Genomic DNA, 23,935 nt, shown 5'->3' on the forward strand with positions numbered 1-23,935 from the left:
TATGGTAAAAAGGCTTTCTTCTTTTCTTCATATTTTGTGTTCACTTCCTCTCCAAACCATGGGGTTGTCTTTTTTGATATGTTGAGGCATCTTGCGCCGATTATTTTTGATGGATGTATATGTATATTGGTTATAACATAATCTATCATAGATCTTTGTCCACGGGTGTTATTGAATGTTCATTTGTGTTGGTCTTTGTGGTCAAAAAATGTGTTTTTTTATTCTAAGTTCGTTATTCATGCAGAAGTTTATCATCCATTTTCGTTTTAAAATTCTCGTTAGTTTTTTGCTTAATTCCGTGTATTACTTGATTGTCTATTCTAGCGTTAAAATCTCCCAATATTATCATCTTCCCTCTGACTTGATCTATTACTTGTAATTCGTCATACTTTGTGCTTGACAGCTTTGAAATATTACAAGGTCCACGGGCTGACTCCAGCACTGTTTAATCTGGATCTTGAATATGTCATAAGACAGCTGAATATCGGAAGAGACAATCTCCTAACAAACAAATCAGTACAACTTGCCGCCTACGCTGATAAGATTAACATCATGTCCCGTAGAATGGAGGATTCGACAGAAACATATTCACAATAATTGAAAACAGCGACCAAGGAAATTGCACTTATAAAACAAAAAAAAAACCAAAAAAACTAATACAGACAAGAACGAAGATAACTAGAAATCAAATTAAAGTAGAGGACGACGTTGAAGCAGACAAAAGCTTCGCATATCTAGGAGTTAAAATAAATACAGGGGGAACAGAAGAAGCTGAAATTCAAAAAAGAATAATTACGATTAAGGTCTATAAAACTATCATTATACCAATAGTATGTAAGGATTTGAGATATGGGTTATGACATAAATTACAAAAAGAAAATTGGTCCAAAGTCCAAAAAAAATTCGAAGGAAGATCTTTGGACCGATCAGCGAAAATAGGATATGAAGATTTAGATACAATCATGAACTTTATCAAACTGTTTAAAGAGATATCTATCTCAGAATTCGCTAGACTTCGATGGACTGGTGATATAATGTGGAGGAATGATGGAAGATTGTTAAGATGTACCCCAGATCGTAAAATGCGAAAAACGGAAGAAATGCGAGAGTAAAGTGACGGAATCTCACAATTTGCTAAATGTCGGAACTTAAAGCCGAAGAGCGCAAAAAGAAGAACTACCAAAATACATTGCAATATTATCGAACTCTTTCCATACATTCCTGACCTTTCGCAGTATCATACGTCCGCTCCACTAAAATAGTACGTCGTCAACTGTCTTGGTATAATATGCTCTATACTAAAATCTAAAGTTAGAACTCTGATAATTATTTTTGAGTTGAACTATATCAATTCGATAAAAAAAATAAAAGATAACCTCTCAGGCCACAACTACACTCGAAACAGATGTCTCCTTAAGAAACCATATGTGATAGATTACATTCAAATGATTAAAAAACACTAATTTGATTACAGTAAAACGCAATTGTGCATTTTATTCAAAATATTTCGTAATAAATAATCAAAAGTTATTTGTTAGTAGAAATAAATTCTATATTGCTAATACAGATTTCCTTCTTCCTAATATAACATAATTAAAATCATTTTAAATTATAGAACAATCGAGTTTGGATTTAAAAACAATTAGAGGACGAAAAATTCAATGACCACAGTTGGAGAACAATTTTAAGAGCACAATAAAGAAACATGCTATCACCCTAGTATAAAACCCCACTGTAAAAAGTACTCTGTGGGGACTTCAACTTTAAGATTTTTGAGTTTTATGGATCTGAATAACCTAAACCTATATGTTTGTTAAATTATTAACAATTTGAGGCCAAAAATGCATCATTAGAAGAACTTTCTTTTAACAGTAAAAAGTAAAGCACTTTTAACGAATTTGGGGCAATTACTTGATAAAACACGTTTAAAGCTTTAACCGTTTACAGCATTATTGCCATAAATGGCACAAACCAAAAAAATATATTTTTTAATGTTTTAACTTAATTTTTGTCGTAGCTGTATGACAGCCCATATCTGGCACATAATGCGGCATAGTTCTGACGGCGAGATAGGTAGCCGTCCGCAGTTTCAAGTTCATTCTTGTTGAAATTCTGAACCATGTAAAACAGTGTTCGAAGTTATTTTTCACGGTAAAAACATTTTTTTAAACGAGAAGATATCTTCTCAGGTGAGTACTAAAAATTATGAATATTAAAAGTCTCTCGAAAACCCCAAAAAGGGCTTTTCCTATGGTACACTATGAAGTTATGGACTCAGTAACTGTTTTTGTAAATATGGATTCGAAACTCTTTTATGGTACAACGTATGCAGTTCGAATACCAGATAGTACTAAAAGTGAAGAATCAGATCGCTCGATAGAGATGGCATAAATGAGATGATATTGTGACAAGATAGTGACAACGAGGAGCGTGAAGATTTACCAAGCAATGTCAAGGAAACTGTCATTCCTGAAACATCCTCAGATGATAATACACCTTTGTCTAAAAGTCTGCGATATGAAAGGAAGAAATCTCATAATTGGGTGAAAAGTAATCCCGGAAGATCAGAAAATTTACTAGTTCTTAAAATTTACCTTTACCTCCGGTCCAATTTTCTAAGTTTCTCTTTTCTGATAGTCTTATAGAGCATATCACAGAACAATCAAATTTATACTCAGTGCAACAACGTCCAGATAAACCAGCTAATATAAAAAATACGAAATAGAACAATTTATAGGAATTTCTATTTACATGTCGATAATTCAACTTCCATCAACAAGACACTATCGGAATTCCAATATTGGTCATCGAGAAGTTAGCGATGCGATGAAACCATATAAGAGGGGTTTCAAAAACTTTGTGCTGAGTGGTATTTCGGTATTCAGCTATGACTTTGATTTGTTTGCTGGTTCGCAAAGTAATATTGTACCACCAGGAGCACCAACTCTTAGTATGAGCAGCAACGTGGTTGTCAAATTAGCAACTTCGACACCAAAACATCAACATTACAAATTGTTTTTTGACAATTGGTTCACCAGCATACCTCTTACGATATATCTGATACAATAATTCTTGAGAATTTATTTTTGGCATAAAACAAAAATTCATGCGGTAAAGGGTTAAAATGCCGATTTTTAAATGGTGGTATACTAATTTATTGCTTAGAAAACTGTAAAAGCTAAGAATTCTTTATTTTTGAATAAATGTTAATAAAACCATTTTAAAAATTAACCTACAACTTTGATATTACGTGGAAAGTTGGGTCTTATAGTGTTAAAAATGTGGTTAAATTTCAGAGCGATTCATCAATTAGTTTAAAAATTATTCAATTTGTTTATCCCAAACTGCTTTTTTTGCAATAACCTAAATAAAAAAAATGAACTTACAATGGTTATACGGGTTGCATAAGCGAGATGGAGATAGTTATTGTATCAGAAGAATTTAAAAAAATTGAAAAAACTATTTCTATCATTGCTAAGCTTGATTGCAAAAACATTGCAATTTTTTCTTATAACCAATTTGAATAACTTACGGGGAAAACTTATTTTTCATATTCGCTGGTAAGTTTAAAAAAAAGTTCTCCTACGACTATTCTAAACGAAGTTAAAAAAAAAAATAAACTTCAAAAAACATTCAAAATATCTTCTAATCTTATCCCTTTCAGAACGACTGACCAATATATCTGACACATGAGACTTACAGGTAACAACTGGCGGTTATATCGCGAATTCCTAATCTGCCACATAGATGAGTGTCTTACATATCTGCCACATAGGCGAGTGTCTTATATATCTGCCACCGACCAATATACGTGACACTCAGCCAGAGAGGAAAATGCGCGCTGCTCACAGATTATTTGAGATTTCTAGTCGCCGTGTTCCAGACGCGTTTTAGTGGAAATAAAAATGTAGTGCAAAGAAGACGTCGGACCTTCATGCAAAAAAATTGATAATACGACTATTGATGATTATTGTCGATTAACCCCACAAGAAGTGAAGATGTTAAAAAATTAGAGGAAAATACTTTTCTAATAGTGAAGAGGGACCATTTAACGATAGTGGGAGTGAATACTTACCAGACGGAGAAAGGGATCAGGGAGAGAATCGAGACAACTTCGATGAAAACTCAATAGTTGGTAAAAACTCAATTCGTCCCCAAGTTACATAACTTTGGTGATAGCCTGAGCGGAGTAAAAACATGATAAAGTTAACGGAAGCACCAAAGGCAATAGATTATTTTTTAAAAATGTTTACTGAAGATACAGCCAGATTTATAATCTTAATTTAGACGAGTTCTTTACATTTCTTGGATTAACTATGCTTATGTCCAAAATACTTGGAAATATAAATAATTATAAAATATTTGCATTTCCCCAACAATGAAGCAGGAGATCGCTTGCATAAAATAATTAAGGTTGTGATATAAATAAAACAAAGATATCATAATTCTATCTTTTCGAAAACCTCGTTCTTGATGAGAGTATGATATTGTTTAAGGGAAAACTTCTTTTTAAGCAGTACATAAAAATCATCACCGTTTTGGTATAAAACTGTATATGTGACGGCGAGACTGGTTTTTTTCTGAATTTTATTGTTTATTCTTTTTGCAGTACCGTCTCCTATCGGAGGTTGGCTACCATCACAGCAATCTTTACTTTGTTGGCTGCAGCTCTGAACAACTGTATTGAACTGCACCCATACCACTCCCTTAAATTTCGCAACCAGGAAATTCTCCTACGTCCCACATTTCTCTTTCCCGAGATTTTTCCTTGGATTATGAGTCTAAGCAGAGAGTACTTTTCTCCTCTCATTATGTGGCCCAGATATTCCAGTTTTTTCGTTTGTATGGTTTTTATGACTTCGCATTCCTTCCTCATCTTCAGCAGAACATCTTGATTTGTTACTCTTTCTATCCATGGTATTTTCCACATTTTCCTGTAACACCACATCTCGAATGCCTCAATGTTTTTGATGTTTATCTTTTTCAGTGTCCAGGCTTCCATGCCGTACAGCAGAACGGAGAAAACATAGCACCTTAACATTCTCGTTCTTAAGTTTATATTTATGTCCCGGCTGCATAGGAACTTTTTCATTTTGACAAACGATTGTCTCGCTATCTCTATTCGCCTCTTGATTTCTCTTGTCTGGTCATGAGTATCAGTGAAGCAAATCCCTAAATATTTGTAGGACGTAACTCTTTCAACTGGCTGATTATTTATGGTTAAATTCACATTGGTGTATAGCTTCTTTGTTACAATCATGAATTTAGTCTTTTTGATGTTCAGTTTTAGACCATACTTTTTGGTATGGGTGTTTATGTTTTCCATCAAAAACTGTAAATTTGCTAGGTTATCTGTTACTATTAGCGTGTCATCAGCGTATCGTATATTGTTAATTAACTCTCAGTTAATGTTCATACCAATGTTTTGCTCTAGGAGCGCTTCCTGACATATTGTTTCGCTATATATATTGAATAATAGTGGAGAAAGCACACACCCCTGACGCACACCTCCACGAATCTCAATTTCTTCGGTTAACTCATTATCAACTTTGATTTTTGCTGTTTGTTCCCAGTACAACCTGGATATGATGTTAATGTCGCGACTGTCGATGTTTTTGCTTCTTAGGATTTCATACAGCTTTTGATGTCTGACTTTATCGAAGGCCTTCTCAAAATCTATGAAACCTACGTAGAGGTCTTAGTTTACATCCAAACATTTTTGCATTAACACACTCAGACCAAACAAAGCTTCCCGTGTTCCCAGTTCACCTCTGAATCCAAACTGTGTGGCGCTGATGTCCTCTTCTAATTTATTAAATATTCTTTTGTGAATTATTTTTAAAAATAATTTTAGTTTGTGGCTCATCAATGCTATAGTTCTGTGGTCTGAACACTCTCTGGCGTTATTCGTATTCGGGATTGTGACAAAAGTAGAGGAGGCCATTTCTTTGGTATGATGCCTGTTCTATAAATTGTGTTAAAGAGGTTCTGCCACTGCTATTTCTGGTCTTTCGTCTGCAAAAAGTTCTTCAATGTATTCTGTCCATCTTGCCAGTTTTTCATTTAAATCTGTAATTATTTTACTATTTTTGTCCTTTACTATGGATGCTTGTTTCACTTTTTTACCTGTTGTTTCCTTGATGTTTTTATGCATGTTAAAGCTATTGTACTTTTTATCATATTCTTCTATTTCCTTGCAGTTGTCCAGAACCCAGTTCTCTTTGGCTTCTCTAATTTTTCTCTTAATTTCACGGTTCACTTCTTTGTATTTTGTTTTGTTGGTTTTATTTCTTCGCCTTTTCTCCATGAGATGCAAAATTTCGTTTGTCATCCATTCCTTTTTCTTAATTTTGCTTGGAGCTTTTACTATATATATATATATATATATATATATATATATATATATATATATATATATATAGTAGACAGGACAAAACAACAGCTGAAATGGTGTACAAACGTTGCCCGAACGAAGGAAAAGCGAATACCGAGAGCAACGAAGAATTGGAAACTCCCAGAGAGAAGAAAGCAAGAAAGACCAAAAACACGTTAGAAATACGGTTATATAACAGGTTATTTATTAGCTCGTTTGATTGTATGAATCACAAAAAACAAAAACTGTGTTATTTTCTCTGTCCACCTATCTGTGCAATAACTCATCTGAAACAATCTCTAAACTCTTGATAGTTGGTACATAGGGTCCAATTTTTTTAAGGAAGAACCCTATTGAATATGGACAAAAATAAACTGGAAAGTTAAAAAAAGGAATCCATAATACACTTAAAATTTATTAGAATTTTTAAAAATAATCATATTTTTTCATTTATTTGATTTGTTTGACGGCCTATCAATAATTGAAAGACAGAAATATATTTACAATGTGGTAGAGCAAGATGTTACGGTAAAATCAATATTGAAGATTTTTCTCAATACACTGTTAACGACAGAGAGATATGACACACATAAATAAAGTTTCTTTGGTATCCTTATGTTCACAGAGACTGGAGTTCTTTTTGTGATAAAATATTTACCTGAAAAAGCCATTTCGAAATGTTGCAATTCTTCCAAATTCACATATAAATCAAACTTGTAAAATTTTCCCAGAGCCGGACCTGGCTTTCAACTTAAAAATGCATAGTAGAATGGAAATTGATAAACTACCTAGGTTAAAAATCGTCTAAGACCCTATAAACATCTTTAGAATAAAGAGATCCGTCGTCCTCTTCACCCCTAACATATGAGCGATTCCCAATCAAACACCCTGTATGATAAAGTTATTTTAATTTTTACAATATAGGTTATCTATTGGGAAATTCTAAGTAGAATCGGAGTAGTATTGAAATAGATCTATTTTAGTGAAAATGTTTAGACTTAAATATATAAATAGAATAAATGAAATCTTCCGAATTAAACATAATTTCTTAGTTTTTCGGCTAATATATATATATATATATATATATATATATATATATATATATATATATATATATATATATATAAGGAAATTAACAAAAATACTACTTAATGATATGAAAATAAATATTTAATTTTTACCAACTCGATACGTTTGTTAACGGAAAGAGATTAGATATTTTTGATCATGAATTATTAAAGTACTGGTATGTTGATAGTAATTATGCTCGAAATAGATAAAGAAAAATATACCTATATATTTCCCAAAGCTTCCCATGAGGAATTGTAGTATCGTTTTTTATTCAAGATATTTGTTTTTAACTAAAGTGGAGTAAATAAAGGCCAAAGAGCAAAAAGGGGGTGTCTGTAGCAATAAGAAAAAAATAAAATAAATATGACAAGGATTGGACGGCCATAAATGAAAGAATAATAATTGTATACATGAAAATATAAGGAAGAAATATAGTCATAATAGACATGTCCCACCCATGACAGTAAAGGAGAAGAAAAAGATCAGTTCGAAGAAATTTTACAAGAAATATTAGAAAACATAAACAGTCGGAAAGAAATTATATTGATGGTAGATCTTAACGCAAGAACTTTAGTATTCGTTAAACATATGTAATAGTTGCTTTAGACATAAAGAGATACATAAATATACATATACAAAACAAGTTCTCAATTTAAAATCAATAATGGACTATGTAATTCTTAGACAAGAGTCAATGATGACGGTCGAAAAAATGAGAGTATATAGAGGAGTCACCTGCGGATCACTACCATTTGGTGAAATCAAGAATATACATCACGGCCTACTTAGCAATCTACGATCACAACAGTCTAATAAAAATAAAATGTAATGAGGGTAAAAACATAAAATCAAAAAGGATTTAAAAGGATTACAGATAAATTACACGATGAATCGATCTCTTTTCGTTATCAATAATTGAGACTAGCCTTAAAAACGAAAAATATACAAGGGAACAAAAATAAAGAATATGAAAACGCAGTACGTGAAAACGCCTAACAGCAGAAGAAGCCATTGGAAGGGAAACTGACCAGATAAATTATAAAAACTAAAAACCATATTGGTGGACAACAAAGATATAAAACCAAATAAAAGAAAAGAAGAAAGCTTACCAAAAGTGGCTGGGCATAGGAGATTAACAAGACGAAAAACATACCAGCAGAACTGCTAAAACACGCCCTTTGGGTCCTAACATAAGAATTAAAACAAATATTTAACAAATGCTTATTTGATGGAAAAATACCGAAGTAATGGAAAATGGGTTACTTAAGCTCCATACATAAAAAGGAAAACAAAAAAGACTCCAATAATTATAGGGGAATATGAGTTACACCTTCTGTGCGTAGGTTTTATGGGAAAATCATTAACAGTCCAAGCTTTAGAGACAAAAATGAATGATTTTGAGCATTAATTAAGGAATTGTTGAAATCAGCACAGTGTTTTGAAGGGCAATGCCTTGAGTAACCTACAAATGTTTGCAACTCCAAATTGTTAACTCCAAACTATAATTTTTTATGACATTTTAAGGTGCAAAAAACGGTGTTTTTGGAATTATTTTTATTGTATCAAATCAACATTTTAGGGTAAAATATTATGAAAGTACATAAAAAGCTTTAATTTGAGCTATGCTACATTAAATTTGACCCAATAGTTTATGTAAAGTTAATGGTTGAAGGTCCAAACATGTCAATTTTTCTCCATTTTTAGTATTTTTGGAATAATAATAATAGTAATAGTCTCCCGTTTTATACCGCTGTCGCGGCTTTGGGAGTATAGCAGGGTAGTCTGCTATATCTAGGGCCTACGGTATACAAGGAAGGTAACATGGCCAGTGCTACGCTTCAACCGTCTATTATTACCCCTGGTTTTACCCAAGGTACTCATTTTTATTCAGGCTGAGTCGACCTGGGGCCTATAGACATTTTTAAAATGTCTAGATGTTCTTGCCGGCGGTGGGATTCGAACCCCGGACCACCGGCTTGCGAGTCAAGCATCCTACCGCTTGCGCTACGCAGGCCCTTTTGGAATAACTTTTGTAAAAAATATTTTTTATGCCAAAATCACTATATTTTAGCCCTTTTAATTATAAATCAAATGCAGCTTTGTAAGATCCGATCGGTCAATTCGTTTTCTAGATACGTTTAATTGTTTATAAAAATTCTTAAAAGTATATAAATTTTACAGTTTTTTATGTAGACATAAAAATATTTGATTAAAAAAACGTTTCAACACCTTATTTATTGCTTTTAAGTAGGGACAACTTTGGCGTTATAAATTAATTAAGCTCCCTATACATTACACACATTTTTAAATTATTGTTTCTTATAGGTGAAGTCAAGACAAAGATAAAAAACCGCTATTAATGAGTAAAAAAACATTAGTAAAGTTGACTCGTTTTTTCGAATAGCCGAACTGTCTCGGTGGTGGGAGAATTCTTCTCCTTGCGTCCCAGTGAGAAAAAAATTAAAACTTCAAATACCTGGCGCTCAGAACAATTTATCATATCTCCGTTAAATATTAACCAATTTCACTCTTTTTTTATCTGGAGTAGCGGAAAGTTTTGTGAGCATTGGAGATAATTTTTTTTGCTACGATTAAAACTTTAGTGACTATATATTTCTTTAAAAATTACTGTTAATCATCTTTATTTTACATATGATATATATTTTTATATTCTTTAAATGAACATTTTTTAATATTCCACTAACTTAAAGAGAAAACAGAAACAGGTGTACCTATTATTTACAAAAAAGCACAGGGGATTGCTACTAGAATGATCCAACCACATAAAATATGCTCCCTGTGGGTATAGGGATTTTAGTATTAGGAATTAATAATGGTTAAAAATTAAAAAAAAACGACGCTTCAGTTTAGTTGTGTAGCTACGTAGTGTATAAAAGTCAAAAATATTCATTGTTCATCATGTAAGTATAATTATAGATTATTGTATTTCCTTTGCAAAACTTTAAAAAATAATTTAAAATATTTTGAAGTTTATTGCTCGTGAAATTTGATATATATAATTTCGGTTTACAACGTTCTTCGACGTCTTCCGATTTCCAATCTCCATCTCATTCTATCGTTCCATAGATCGTCTTCCAGTTCTCTTTGTCTGATTTCTTTATCAACTCCTTCTCTCCAACTTCTTCTAGGCCTTCCTGGTCTTCGCCTACCTCTTGGTTGCCATTCAAGAATTTGTCTTGGTATTCTATTCTCCGGCATTCTCCTTACGTGTCCGTACCATCTGAGTTGTGTCGTTTTGATGTCATCAACAATATTATGTGTAACCCCCATGATTTCTCGGACTCTCTCGTTTGTTATTCTGTCGCGTCTGGAGATTCCCGCCGAGCGGCGCCAGAAGTCCATTTCTGTTGCTCTAAGCATTTTCTCTGATCTGTCTTTTAGGGGCCACACTTCGCATACATATGTTGTGATACTTTTTATTATGGTGTTGTATATTCTTCTTTTGTTGTCTTTAGAGATGTTTTTGATATGAAATATTGTGAAATTTGATAAAAAATTGAAACAAAACTCTCAATGGCCTAAGTATTCTTTTTTGTTGATAAATAAATTTAAATTCATATTTACATCAATTCTCTGATCATTGTTTCTATATACATATAAAATTTATATCCCCTTCAAATGTCTTCTCTATAATGAAGTATACAGTGTGTCCGTAAAGTATGGAATAAATTCGATATTTCCTAAATGAAAAAATGAGCTGATTTCAAAAAAGTATAATACTCGGGTCTAATGGATATAATTTGAAAGATATGCGCTTAGAAAATAAATTATTTATTATCAATTGCAAAAGTAGCCTACTTCTAGTTTTTGGTAAACTGTAATTATTTTTAGTAACGTTCAATATCAATTAAGTAGTACAATAATTGTATTAATTCGTGAATGTTCTGTATTATTGCTTAGAATTAATTTTAGGTAGAAATGAATTTGAGTGTAAAGCAAAGAATTGAAATACTCATGATGATTGGGTATGGAGACAAATCGCGAACTCAGATGGAAGTGTGTAATTTATTTAATGATAAATATCCAGAAATACCCATGACGCAGTCAACAGTAAGTAAGATTGAAAAGAAATTTCGAGAAACTGGTACGGTTGAAAATGCACGCAAATCAGGTCGTCTCCCTGTAAATATTATGTTACAACATTAGATGTTCAACTTGCTTTAGAAGAAGATGCGTACACTTCTGTTCGTAAGGTTAGTAGTAATCTCGATGTTTGCAAAACAACGGTACACAAAGTACGTAAAAGTAAGTAAAGTAAGTAAAATGCACAGTTGTACAGGAAAACCGAAACCCTCTCTTGGTTCAAAATATTATTTTTTCTGATGAGGCTATATTCAAATTAAATGGCGAGGTCAACCGTCAGAATTGTAGATACTGGGCAAATGAAAACTCCAACTGGATGCGGGAACATCATACACAATACCCGCAAAAGGTAAACATGCCCGCTGGCATTGTAAGAAATAAAATCATTGGACCCTACTATTTCGAAGGTAATTTAGACGGGCCAGCATACCTTCAGTTTTTAAGTGGGTAACTCGTACCTACTTTAGTTAATTTATTCCCCAGTACAATTAATCTTGGAGGTTTTGATAAAAGTTTATGGTTTAAACAGGATGGTGCGCCTCCGCATTATGCTTTAGATGTTCGAAGGTACCTAAACGACATTGGGTACCAAACAGGTGGATTGGAAGACGTGGACATATGGAATGGCCAGCGAGGTCGCCAGACCTCAATCCTTTGGATTATATTATGAGGGACCTTAAAGGATGTTGTTTATAACACGAAACCTGCAAATATTTGAGACTTAAAAACAAGAATTCGTAAAGAAATAAACAATATTTCTCAAGAAAGCATAAACAAGGTTCTACAAGAATTTGTACAACGTTTGGGTTACTGTCAAATACAACAAGGGCTACAATTCGAATATTTAAGATTAAGTCATGTATTAATTACTGGATTACTTTCAAGTTATTTATTATAATTTATTTATAATTTGTTAATATTATAAATCAATAAAAATTAATTTTCTAATCGCATATCTTTCAAATTATATCCGTTAGACCCCCAGTATTATACTTTTTTGGAATCAGCTCATTTTTATCAAAAATGGCGCGATAAACGCGATGTGGCTAAGTACTAAGCACACGGCTGAGATGGTTCCAGTGAAGAAAAGAGGACAAGACATTTTGAAGCCAAAAATAGTTCTAGATTATAATAAATGTAATGCATTTATTGATCTATTCGATCAAGTGAACGCCTATAATACATACTTCCTTAAGGCGAAGCTTAAAATGGTACAGAAAGCGGGAACGTGTCTTGTAAATGCTTATATTTTTCATCAAGAAATAGCCAATGTCGATATGTCAATTACTAAATTTAGAGAGGAAGTTGTAAAAGGACTATTGCGAGAAGGTGAAGATTTTACGCCAAATAATGAAGAGTCCGAGGAAGCCTCACATATACTAGAAGATGTTGGCCGAGCTAATAGAAGACGTTGCGTTATTTGTTATGCGAAGATCTCTGAACAATCGGGTTCCAAGGAGGCCTCAAGAAAAACCCCACAAAGTTCACTGAAGTGCTCTAATTGTAAAAACATTACTGTATATCTTGTTTTTTTTGTAGCGCATAACGCAACGAAAATATAAAATACCAAAGCCCTTGTTCCCTTTATTTTAAGTTTTCATGTAGAGTAAAGTTTTACTTTTATGTACATGTACTTCTTTGTAAGTAAATAAATAAATTTAAATTATAGAAATCTTTAAAAATTACGATTTTTATTTAAAACAAAAAAAAAGTCATATTGCTGTAGGGTGCCACAACGGTCTCGTATATAAAGGCCAAATATAGCAACTGGACCGTCAGGTCATACGTTTCAAGATCCCATTGATTTAAATGGGAGAGACAAGCAACGAGACCAACGCTGCTTCATATAACGAAATGTTTCGACGCTGCATATGAGTCCACATTGGTATCACACAGCAATTACGTCACAGAAATGGACAAGACCACGTTGGTCTCATTGGCACTCAACGTGTTAAATTGTTTCTCTGGACAAAACGAACAAATTTTATAAAACCGGACCTGATTGTTTCCTGTTTAAATCAGGTCTGGTTTGTTTGTAAGTTGTTAAATTAAATGTTTAAAAAAATTTAATTTTTTCAAAAGAAGTTACATTTTTTTACATTTATGGTTCATTTTGCTAAACTTTTAACTCTAGTCAAATTTAATTTTTTTTTTATTAAAAATTAAGTAATCGTGTAAGAAAATATGGCATTCTTATTGTCTAATTTATAAAATTCTTATTAGTGTTTACAAAAACCGTATACATGGTGAAATTTTTTCATGAACAAAACGAACTAATTATTTAAAGCCGGAACTGACTTTTTTCTAGTTTGAATAAATCAGTTGATTATGTGGTGGTAGTGTACCTACACCTTAGTGGTAGTACACACATCGAACTTACCATACAAAAGTTATGACGAATAGAAACTTCAGTAAAAATTCACAACTCGCCCTGTATAAAATTAAACAATGGGAACAGACACTTTTTAATGGTCATATAACAACAAAGTCTATATTACATTGATGACTACCAACGTCTGGAACGTATAGATATATCAACTTCGTAATTTAAAAGATATATTTCAGAAAAATTTTCTTTCTGTACAGTTTTCTTTTATATCTTGTCGGACCTTGTTTGATTTCTAGAAGAAAGTAGAGATGACACTGTATATAATTTTGTTCTGAACCTATCTTCTTGTGGCATCTTACAATACAATTTACTATTTTTACAATAGAGTAAAAATATTAGATTTATTTTTTTTAAATACTGACAAGCACAGAAACTAAAGTATTTTCATAACAAGTAATGTATAATATCTTACAAAACAGTATTTTTCTTTTCTTATACAGAGATGAACATTTGCTATCATCGTGTATGAGCCAATGATGAAAACTTGTGGCTCTTCGGAGTTTATGGTCCCGCCTTGTAGACGTTTTCATGCTTTTCAACAGAACTTCTGAAACATAATGCTTTTAAATGTAGACAATCTAGAATCCTTTTCTTCTCAACCTCTAAATCAGCAGCCTTTTTTTATACCCTAGATAAGCGTTGGCACATGATAAATCAATTATATGGGCAAACATATAACCTTAGTCGTTTTAGTGTCCCACCGTGTGCATTCATCTTTTTTGCCAATGCCCATATGGTTGGGTGCCATTGTAACGGGTTTGTTGTCAATCATTTTGTCATAATGACCTCTCCATCACCACTAATTAATTCTTGACATGATCCTCTACCTTTCTTCTTCATTTCGCTATCTGACAAAAATGGTGGCTTCTGGAACCTATCGACTCTAGCTGTACCAGAAATGTAAATGTGAATTTCTCTATCAGCAATAATAGGAATTTGTAGTTTGGGTTCCCAGTAGCACCTAATTCTAGGATAATACAAGTTCCCCATCAAAATATTAAATGCCAACAAATGTTTTCATTTCCTTAGCTGAAGTGAAAAAAAAAAACTATTGTCTTTTGTGGCAGGACACAAATTAGTATATGTTGCTATTTCTTCATAAAGATCATCGATAAAATATTGATGAAAAAACGATAAGGACTTTCAAGTTCAAAGACGTTAGAAGTGTTTTCCTCGTGCCAATGCATATCTGGAGTAATGTCACATTCTTTCTCCACTTGATATTTTCTTTTTTTGTTGGATCGTTATTTTAAAGTCATTTGGAGTTATGTCATATTCTTTCTCCACTTGATATTTCCTTTTTTTGTTGGATCGTTATTTTAAAGTCATTTATTCTCTTCATTTTACTTTGTTTTGAAACTCTAGGCTGCGCTCCTTCTTCAACTTCTTCTTCATTAACAACCTCTATTGCTTCAGATGCTTCAGGTTCCTGCTCTTCAACATAATCTTGCAAATTCCAGTTCTGGAAGCTGCTCCTCAACATGATTACGTTCATTTGCTTGTTCTTCCCAACCACTATCTTTGGCTTCGTCACTCATATAATCAATATCAGATAGTCCTTCGATTAACCGCAAGAGCTCCTTATCGGTTAAGGGCCGTCTTGAACACATTTTTCTAGTCCTATTCTAAAATATTTAAATTTTTACACTATGCACCAAAAAAATAGAAGCTAATTTACCTAAAAATTAATTTTTCCGTTGATTCCCAACGTCCACAAACGAGTAAACGCTTTTCAGAAAATCCGTGGTAACTAATTTTAAGCAAAACCGCTATTAATAATAGTGTTTCAACAAATTCTACTATGTATCAATACCATGCGACACCTTCAATACCAATTATTCACATTTATAACGAAAGGACAATGGGAGGGACAATGTGTTACAAGGGTAAAAACACATGGTGAAGACACGGTGAACGAAAGGGTTAATATAAGTTTATTTTGACGTTTCGATTTCCACTTCGCTAACTTATTTTAAATTAAAATTGTGGCTTATTCCGAGTAATAATAGTAAACTGTAGATATTATACCTGGACTGACGTAACAATAGATATAGCGATTTTTAAAAAAATCTAAAAGAGAAAGCCCTAACGTATTACTTATATAAGCAGTGAAATCAGTATCAAAAGATTATTTATGAGAAGAAGTTTGGGTTTTTTTTCTGTAAGTTGCATATGCTGCATTTTGAACTAATATGTGAAACAATGCCAAAAAATCAAAAAGGAACACAAAAATTAACACACACTGCAATTGAAGTATTTAGAATTAATGATGTAAATGGAAGTAAAAACATTAAATAATTTAAACTACCTATAAGCCTGAAACTAATGTATCATTACAAAATATTGTCCGTAATTCATTGAAAATTTAAAATAACAGTTTATACATGAAAGATTCTAATATGAAGATTATGTAAAAAAACCTTATATAGCAAAACCAGTAACACAGAATCCTATGTACCTATGTCGAAAATTTAGATGATCCCCTATATGTAAGATAAAAACATAAACTGGACAAAGCGGAATGCTATCTATACCTGAAAATTGGTTCATGACACGCGAGTCCGTTTTTCACAGGTTTCACTGTACTTTAAAATATTAATGACGGGTAAATCACTGTATAGCGTAAAGAAGAAACTTGAAACCAAATGAAATCATTAAGTTTCAAAAATCTTTTCAAAAGATTAAAGAATCTATGGCTTTCTTAAGTAATAAATTTGATTCTCTCATGTTGGAAAACAAAAGTGCACTACAAGAACTGCTAGATATGAAGAAAGAAAATATACAACTAAAAACCAAAGTCATGCAGCTATTTATAGAAAAGAATATGCGAATTAAAAATTAAAAAATATTCCTACAGCCTGGAGATTTATGGAACTCAAATTAAAAATAAAGATCCTAAAGAAGTTCTGATGGCTCTAATGTTCTAAATGGAAATAGATGAGTGGCTTAAGTATCACAAACTCTCACTTAATATCAATAACTGCAGTTATATGATAATTTGAGATGTAAATGCACATAGGGAGATGCAGTTGAACTTTGGAAAATTCAAATTTAATAAAAAGGAGATGATAAAATATCTTGGATTGTACATAGATAAACAACTTACTTGGAAGCAACACATATTACACATGTATCATAAAATAGCTTCAGCAGTGGGCATGCCAAAAAGAATTGCTAAATTTATGTCTCTTTCATTGTAAAATGGTGTATTATCTATCCTCTAATAAGCTTACATATGTATTTAACCATCATATGGGATAATACCAATCACAAACAGCTTCATCCTCTCATGGTATTACAAGACAGGGCTATTAAATATGTTTTTCAACTGCCACACCTGCATGTGACAGAAGATCTCTACAATCGAAGAATACTCAATATTGAATCAATGTATACTATGCAAGCTTGTGTATTAATTCATAAATTAAACTTTCTCAAGTACTTACAAATATTGCCTTAATACTGACCAAAGATGTACATGACTATCATACTAAGCAAAGGGGTACTTTTCATACAGGAAGAATGCAAAATCTGGTGCGCAAAGAAGCACATACTCAAATATGCCTGATCTTGTATAATAAGTTGCCCAGTAATATGAAGGAAAGTCAAATAGGAAGATTTAAATTTGAATTAAAACAATTACTTTTTGATAACTACTTCAAGACCAATCAGAGTTGAATCATTTCAGTTCCTTATTGTATCTTTTGAATTAATGAAAAAAACCTTTCTGTATTAACATAGATTACTTAATCAAATGTTTTAACTAAAAATATCTTCTTTAAACTTTGTAAAACCATTGTTAATGTAGTACTTATAAAACCAACATAGCTCGGGCTCTTGGTTTATTAATGTGTCATGAGTTAAACTTGTATATTGTACAACTATAACTATAATTTATATAATATAAATACTCTAAAGGGGGTTTCCCGTTAAATAAATAAAATAAAAATGAATAAACTGAAAAAAAAACTATCTACAAAATAAAAAAAACTTACGGAGGTGATATGATATTTCCTTCTTTTAAGCTGGTATTTGGCTGTTTCTGGATTATCAGTTCTTGTCCCTCAAAAGTATTGAGGTACTGTATTTGCTGAGGTGAAGGTACAGGCATAAGATTTGGTTCTTTAACAACACCTGTTGTTGGTGTTGTTGCACACGAGGTCGTTGAAGTACTAATATGTTGCTTTTGTTGTGCCATAGATTGTAAAGTTCTGCCAAACATTCCATCAGCTGAAAAAAAAAGACATTACAAAACATAGTTTTATTAATATTTCTATAATTATAGAAAGTGAACATAGAAGAAAACTTATTTTTACAAATATAAGTTTTGGACCACCAAAAATTATGCTCATTTTGATAGCTGATTTTTTCGTGCATGGATTAACGGATTCCACTATTTTTTTTAAATTATTTTAGATTTTTTCGTTGGTATTTACACTGCTAGGCAAAGGTTTATTCAAACTTCTCTTTTAGGCTCATACCGGGTGGAAGAAAAAAATGATTTTCTTATGTTATGTTTGAAATACCCTGTAGGGAGAACAAGGTACAAGGGTGAGTTTACATCAAAATCATGATCTCATGACTTTGTAGTCTCATATTTTGTGAACATTTTGAATTTTTCGTTTCCCTGATATCTTTAAAAATAAAGAAAACAGACGGTTTTATTAAAAACAATACTAAATTACCAACCAAAAATAACAATATGCAAAAAACTTTAAAAACTGAAAGAAACATAATGTAAACTAATATCTCGAGATTCCCCTCTACTTCAAATAAGAGTTCTGATCGACACCTATACCTGGGAGAAAGAGAAAATACATAATAGAAAATAGTAAAATCTAAAGACGGGAACCAACGCAACATGGAATACCGTTTTTACCCTCTTTTACTCTCTTACCCACTTTTACTTATAAAAGGAAAATGTATCTCCAGGCGGTACAGTCAACCCTCCTAAATGCGTACCAGACTACATCGACGCTAGCCCGCGAAATAACTTAAGATCTTATATAACAATGATAACAGCCACCTAACACAGGTAAAAGCCGAGATAAGAGAACAAATGCTAAATGAATGGCAACAAGAATGGGAGGCATAGACAGAAAAAGCACAATGGACAAAGACACTAATTCCAGATGTGAAATAATGTAGGTTTAAAAAGAACAAATTACTTTTTTATACAATTCCTGACTGGACATGGTTCATTTAGGTCTTATACATATCACTTAAGGAAAACTGAAGACGATTTATGTATGGAATGTGCGCGACAACACAGAGCATTACATATTTCATTGCAACATTTTCACGATAAACAGCAAAAAATGAGAACAGGTCTAGGAGAGATAACACCGAGAATATAATGACTGTAGCCATGCAAAACGCAGAGAACTTTAGCTTGATAGTAGACCTAATAACAGAAATAATAAAAAAAAAGAAACTTGAGAAAGAGTGAGACAAGATTGGAGATGAGAGAGTGACAGAAGACTGCAAGACTTTTATTCCTTATTATTATGGATATACACGTCCATAAACAGGGAAAAAATATGCTTGAATGGGAGAGGACCCAACACCTTCTCCAAACAAAAGAAGTTATTGCAAGTATTTCAGAAAAAACAGATATTTATAAGACTGAATTTAATTACGAGTATTTTCTGTATGGAGTATGGACTTTTTTTTTAAACATTATTGTTTGTTAATTATTACAATGTTATTTTTCCTTTAAAATGGAATATTTACTTCTGAGTTACCTTTTCTTATTTCGTTGTAACTAAAAATAAAACAAAATGCGAAAAATGTTGATTTTTATTTGTTTATTTATTTATAACAAATTTTGAATATTGCAATTATATTGAATCAGCAGATGCTACTATTATAGAAATACACAATGGGTATATAGTTTAAGAAAATTTATTTCATTTTATTTTTTTCGAAATTTTTCATTTTGGGCTTCACATGCCTCACCTGTGTGTTTGTTTAATTATATTTCACCCATCCACTGGACGGTTAAATATATCATAGTAATTAAAAAACAAAATGTTTACAAAACATGAGATTACAACATGGTTTTAATGTAAACCCACCCTTGTACCTTGTACTCCCTACAGGGTGTCTCAAACTTAACATAAGAAAAACATTTTTTTTCTTACATCTGGTATAAGCCCAAAAGAGAAGTTTGAGTAAACCTTTGCCCAACCATGTAAATACCAAAGACAAAGTCTAAAATAATAAAAAAATTATAGCTGAATCTATTAATCTGTTCTCGAGAAAATCAACTATCAAAATAAGCCTAATTTTTGGTGGAAACTTTGCTATTAAGTTTATACAATTTAATAAAACTACACTTTACTAATTTTTAATTCAGCCAAATGTTTAATCAGGACAATACTTTTTTTTCTGAAATACTTCAAACAGCAGAAAATATAATTGTTCCTCAATATTGTAGCCACATTTCATATCTAAAATATGGTATACCTACATTCAAAAATTAAAAAACTATATTATTGAATTTAGTAATAAAGAGCTCAAATAAAAGAAATCGCATGGGTTAAGAGTAGATCAATAATAAATTTCAGAGACTGATAAGATAACTGAAGTAAACATGGTAATAGAGCTCTATTAAGATACATAGATACATACAATCAAATAGCCATTATAATTGCCAACCTCCGTAGGGAGACATCACACTAAGAAGAAAGAAGATACACAGCTGTAATTAAAATAAAATTGGTATGTCAACACATGCTGTTAACTCATAAACCTAACAACTTGCAAACTGCAAAAGAACTACAGAAAAGAGCTGATAAATTCTAAAACACTGAAGATAACCTGGCTGTATAATCCATTTATGGTAATAATACTCAAATAATGATATATATGAGAGAAATTCAACTACCAGTGTATTTAATACATAACATATTATTAGAATGTGGATCTAGGTATTAAAGTCTACAGTTCATATGAAAGATTAGTAGTCTGAAAATTTAAAAACAATAGAAGATGAAAACAACAAGGTAAAATAATGACAGATAGAAATTAATGATGGGCTTACTTTGTAGAATGTGTTCATATTTATGGTGTGCATATATTTTTAATATACTTGGTACTTTAGGACCATTTTTATAATAATCAGGGTTTTATTCAACACCACAAATTAATCTGAGTAACAAGTTAGTACAAGTAACAACTTAGTAAGTAGAAAGTGTGATATATACAACTATAGGTTATGGCAAGAGATGGAATAAAGAGAGTACTTCGCTAGTGCTTAAAACTTAGCCTAGAATAAAAACTAGAATAAAGAGAATGGTATGAAATGTATAAAGATCGCAGTAGGTCCAAGAGGATGGAAAAAGTCAAATTATTAAAAATAAAACATTAATTTAAGTATAACAAATACTATTGACTGTAACTTAGTATATGAAGGCATGGGAATTAAAATAGAAATAGATAAAATAGAAATTTTTTAATAATTGATTTATGATGTAAACATATAATATAATAGGCTTACCTGTAGACTGATGGGTTGATGTTGGCTCAGTGCTACTGTTTGTTACACTGGGAGATAGGTGATGTGATGATAATGGTGTACTAGGATTACTATGATTAAGTCTTGGTGCAGAGGGAGAGTCTTGTGAGGTAGGGCTTTGTCCAGTACTCATATGCCTACTTAATCCAAAAGGCCTATTAGGATCTGCAGGTGAATTTAGAGCTGATGAGGCTCTAGGTGAAGGTAGTGATAAATTCGATGTTGGATTATTTGGAGATGTAGGATTTGGACTTTGTAAAGCTATGGGAACACTGGCAGAACGAGGTGTTTGATGATAAGGAGGGGGAGGTCCTTGTAATCTTGGTCCTGGCCCAGGAACACCTCGAGGCATCACTGCTGGTCCCCCACTTCCGACTGGCATGTTTGGACCAGTACTACCACCACTTACTGGACCCACTGCAACTACAGGACCAGGACCTTGTTTTCTTTTTGGGTCATCATAAAATTGATGTAACTTCTGCCATTCCAACTGCCCACTGTTAGGAGGTGCTGCACCAGGAGGAAGATTTGAGTCAGCTGGTACATTACTTCCTGTTCCAGGAGCATTTCCACCACCAGCACCCCCTGGAACTCCTTCCATACTTTGACTTTCAGGAAAGAGCATTTGTTGCATTTTTCTTATTGTAGCCAATTGTACTTCTCTGTGTTGGCGCTGTTGGGGAGTGAGATTCTCGTCAGGCACTTTGACACCCTGCAATGAGGGCTGAACATTTGCTAAGGAAGGACTGCAAGCATCCATATCAGGCACCACATCAGGTAATCCATTAGAAACAGCAGCATCTAGACCTTCTAAATGATTATTTTTTGTATCCCAGGCTATGTTTGTCTCATCCAGACCTACCATATCATCTAAAGGATCAGGTCCCAAAAAATTGTCCAAGGTAGTTGGAGGTTTAGAGACAAGCCCTGGGCTTCTGGTACAACTTTTATTTTTCATCATTGCTATATTTGAAAGCCACTGGGCTGGATTTTGGCGGTTAAACTGGGTTACTTTAAGTGGGTTTTTTTCTAAGTACTTTTTTGTACCAGGTTGGGCACAATGATAAGCTATTATTGAAGGATATCTACCTTGTATCACTTCTTCTGCACCTGAATTTGCCAATATTGTAGAAAACACAAAGATTTGACTTTGTTGTTGCATGTAGTTTACTTCCATAGAATTGGGTTGCTTATTTATTACATTACTTACTAGGGGTTGCACTCCTTCTGGAGGCTGAGAATGTGAACTGCCTCCAGTAGTAGGCAACCCCAGTCCAAATGCATCTCCTCCTAACTCCCCATCTATACATTCTTCTTTGAGAGGCAGTGCACTAGTATCAGGCCCTGGAACACTTAATGATTCCTCTGAATGCACCTCAGGTTTTCGATCCAATGTTGTTTGTAAAGAACCAGTATTCGTTGAACCAACAATACCCCCATTTTTAGTGATAGGACCTGTACAGGGTTCTTTCTTAACACTAGTCTCTTCTTCCTTTTTAACTCGCACTTCCGTGCTAGCAGTCTCTTTATCTGAACTGCCAGCCTCATCTTTTGTTGTTTCCGAACTCTTTTCGGCTTTTTCCTTGATCATTTCGCACTTTTATCACATACCCCTTCCTTTCATGCTGCACTATCACTACTACCATTCACTTAACTAGTCTCTTTCCAGTATTATAATCTTAGCCCCTGAGATCAACACTATTTATTTATAGTCATTCCTTTTATTTTAATACCACTAATTTATGTTTCACATCACATATGTTCTAATGTTTTTATTTGCATTCCATCATTTTTTATTTTCATCTCTTAACCAAATTTGAAGAGACGCATACAGGCTATTTTGGACCTCCATGGCATCGCACAGTTATCCGTTTTCCGATATTTTAAGTTAATATTAAAAAAGCTTCTAAATGACATCAATTACTTTTGAGATTTTCTCTATTAATCCATTAAAAAAACTTTCAACAAAAATCCTCACATCACAAAATGCCAAACTGTCCATACACGCTGCTACCAACTGAAAAATAGTCAACTGGGTTACAATGCTGCCATCCTTCAGTGACTGAAAATCGGTGATTTAAAAAAAAAGAAATTTTTGTTAAAAAAACGGTTGATTGCCTCATGATCGAATAAATATTGTTAAAATTGTGTTGTTTTTATGATAAGCATATAAAAAATATTCATATTGTTCAAGAGTTAACTATTAAAATTGGTTTTGCGTCTTTTTGTAGTATGTACTTGATTTAAATGTTTTTTGAGAATTATACATGCAACTATAATACAGACAAGATTTTTTAAAAACCAGAACTTTTGCTTCAAATTTAGTTTTTAACTTTGTAATTTAAAAATTGTATCAAACAAAACAATACAAGAAAATATTTTATATACAAATCAAAATCACTAGCCCTACTTAAAAATAGGTGACTGTGGCAGCACTGGTAAACGTCATTACCAATATTTGTTCTTAAAAGTTACTAAA

At 32.5% G+C, this 23,935-nt stretch overlaps 1 protein-coding gene across 1 annotated transcript in view; it reads right to left on the reverse strand.

Moving 5' to 3' along the window:
• lgs (BCL9 domain-containing protein legless) overlaps positions 1-23,518 on the reverse strand; it is a 32,703-nt gene extending 9,185 nt beyond the window's left edge. Inside the window, 2 exon segments of the mRNA XM_072545859.1 lie at positions 17,933-18,167; positions 21,439-23,518. Coding sequence (XP_072401960.1) covers positions 17,933-18,167; positions 21,439-23,047 — 1,844 coding nt within the window. The 5' untranslated portion in view covers positions 23,048-23,518.
• Positions 23,519-23,935: the final 417 nt, after the last annotated feature.

Source organism: Diabrotica undecimpunctata, chromosome 10, assembly GCF_040954645.1.
Source record: "Diabrotica undecimpunctata isolate CICGRU chromosome 10, icDiaUnde3, whole genome shotgun sequence".
Lineage (NCBI taxonomy): Eukaryota > Metazoa > Arthropoda > Insecta > Coleoptera > Chrysomelidae > Diabrotica > Diabrotica undecimpunctata.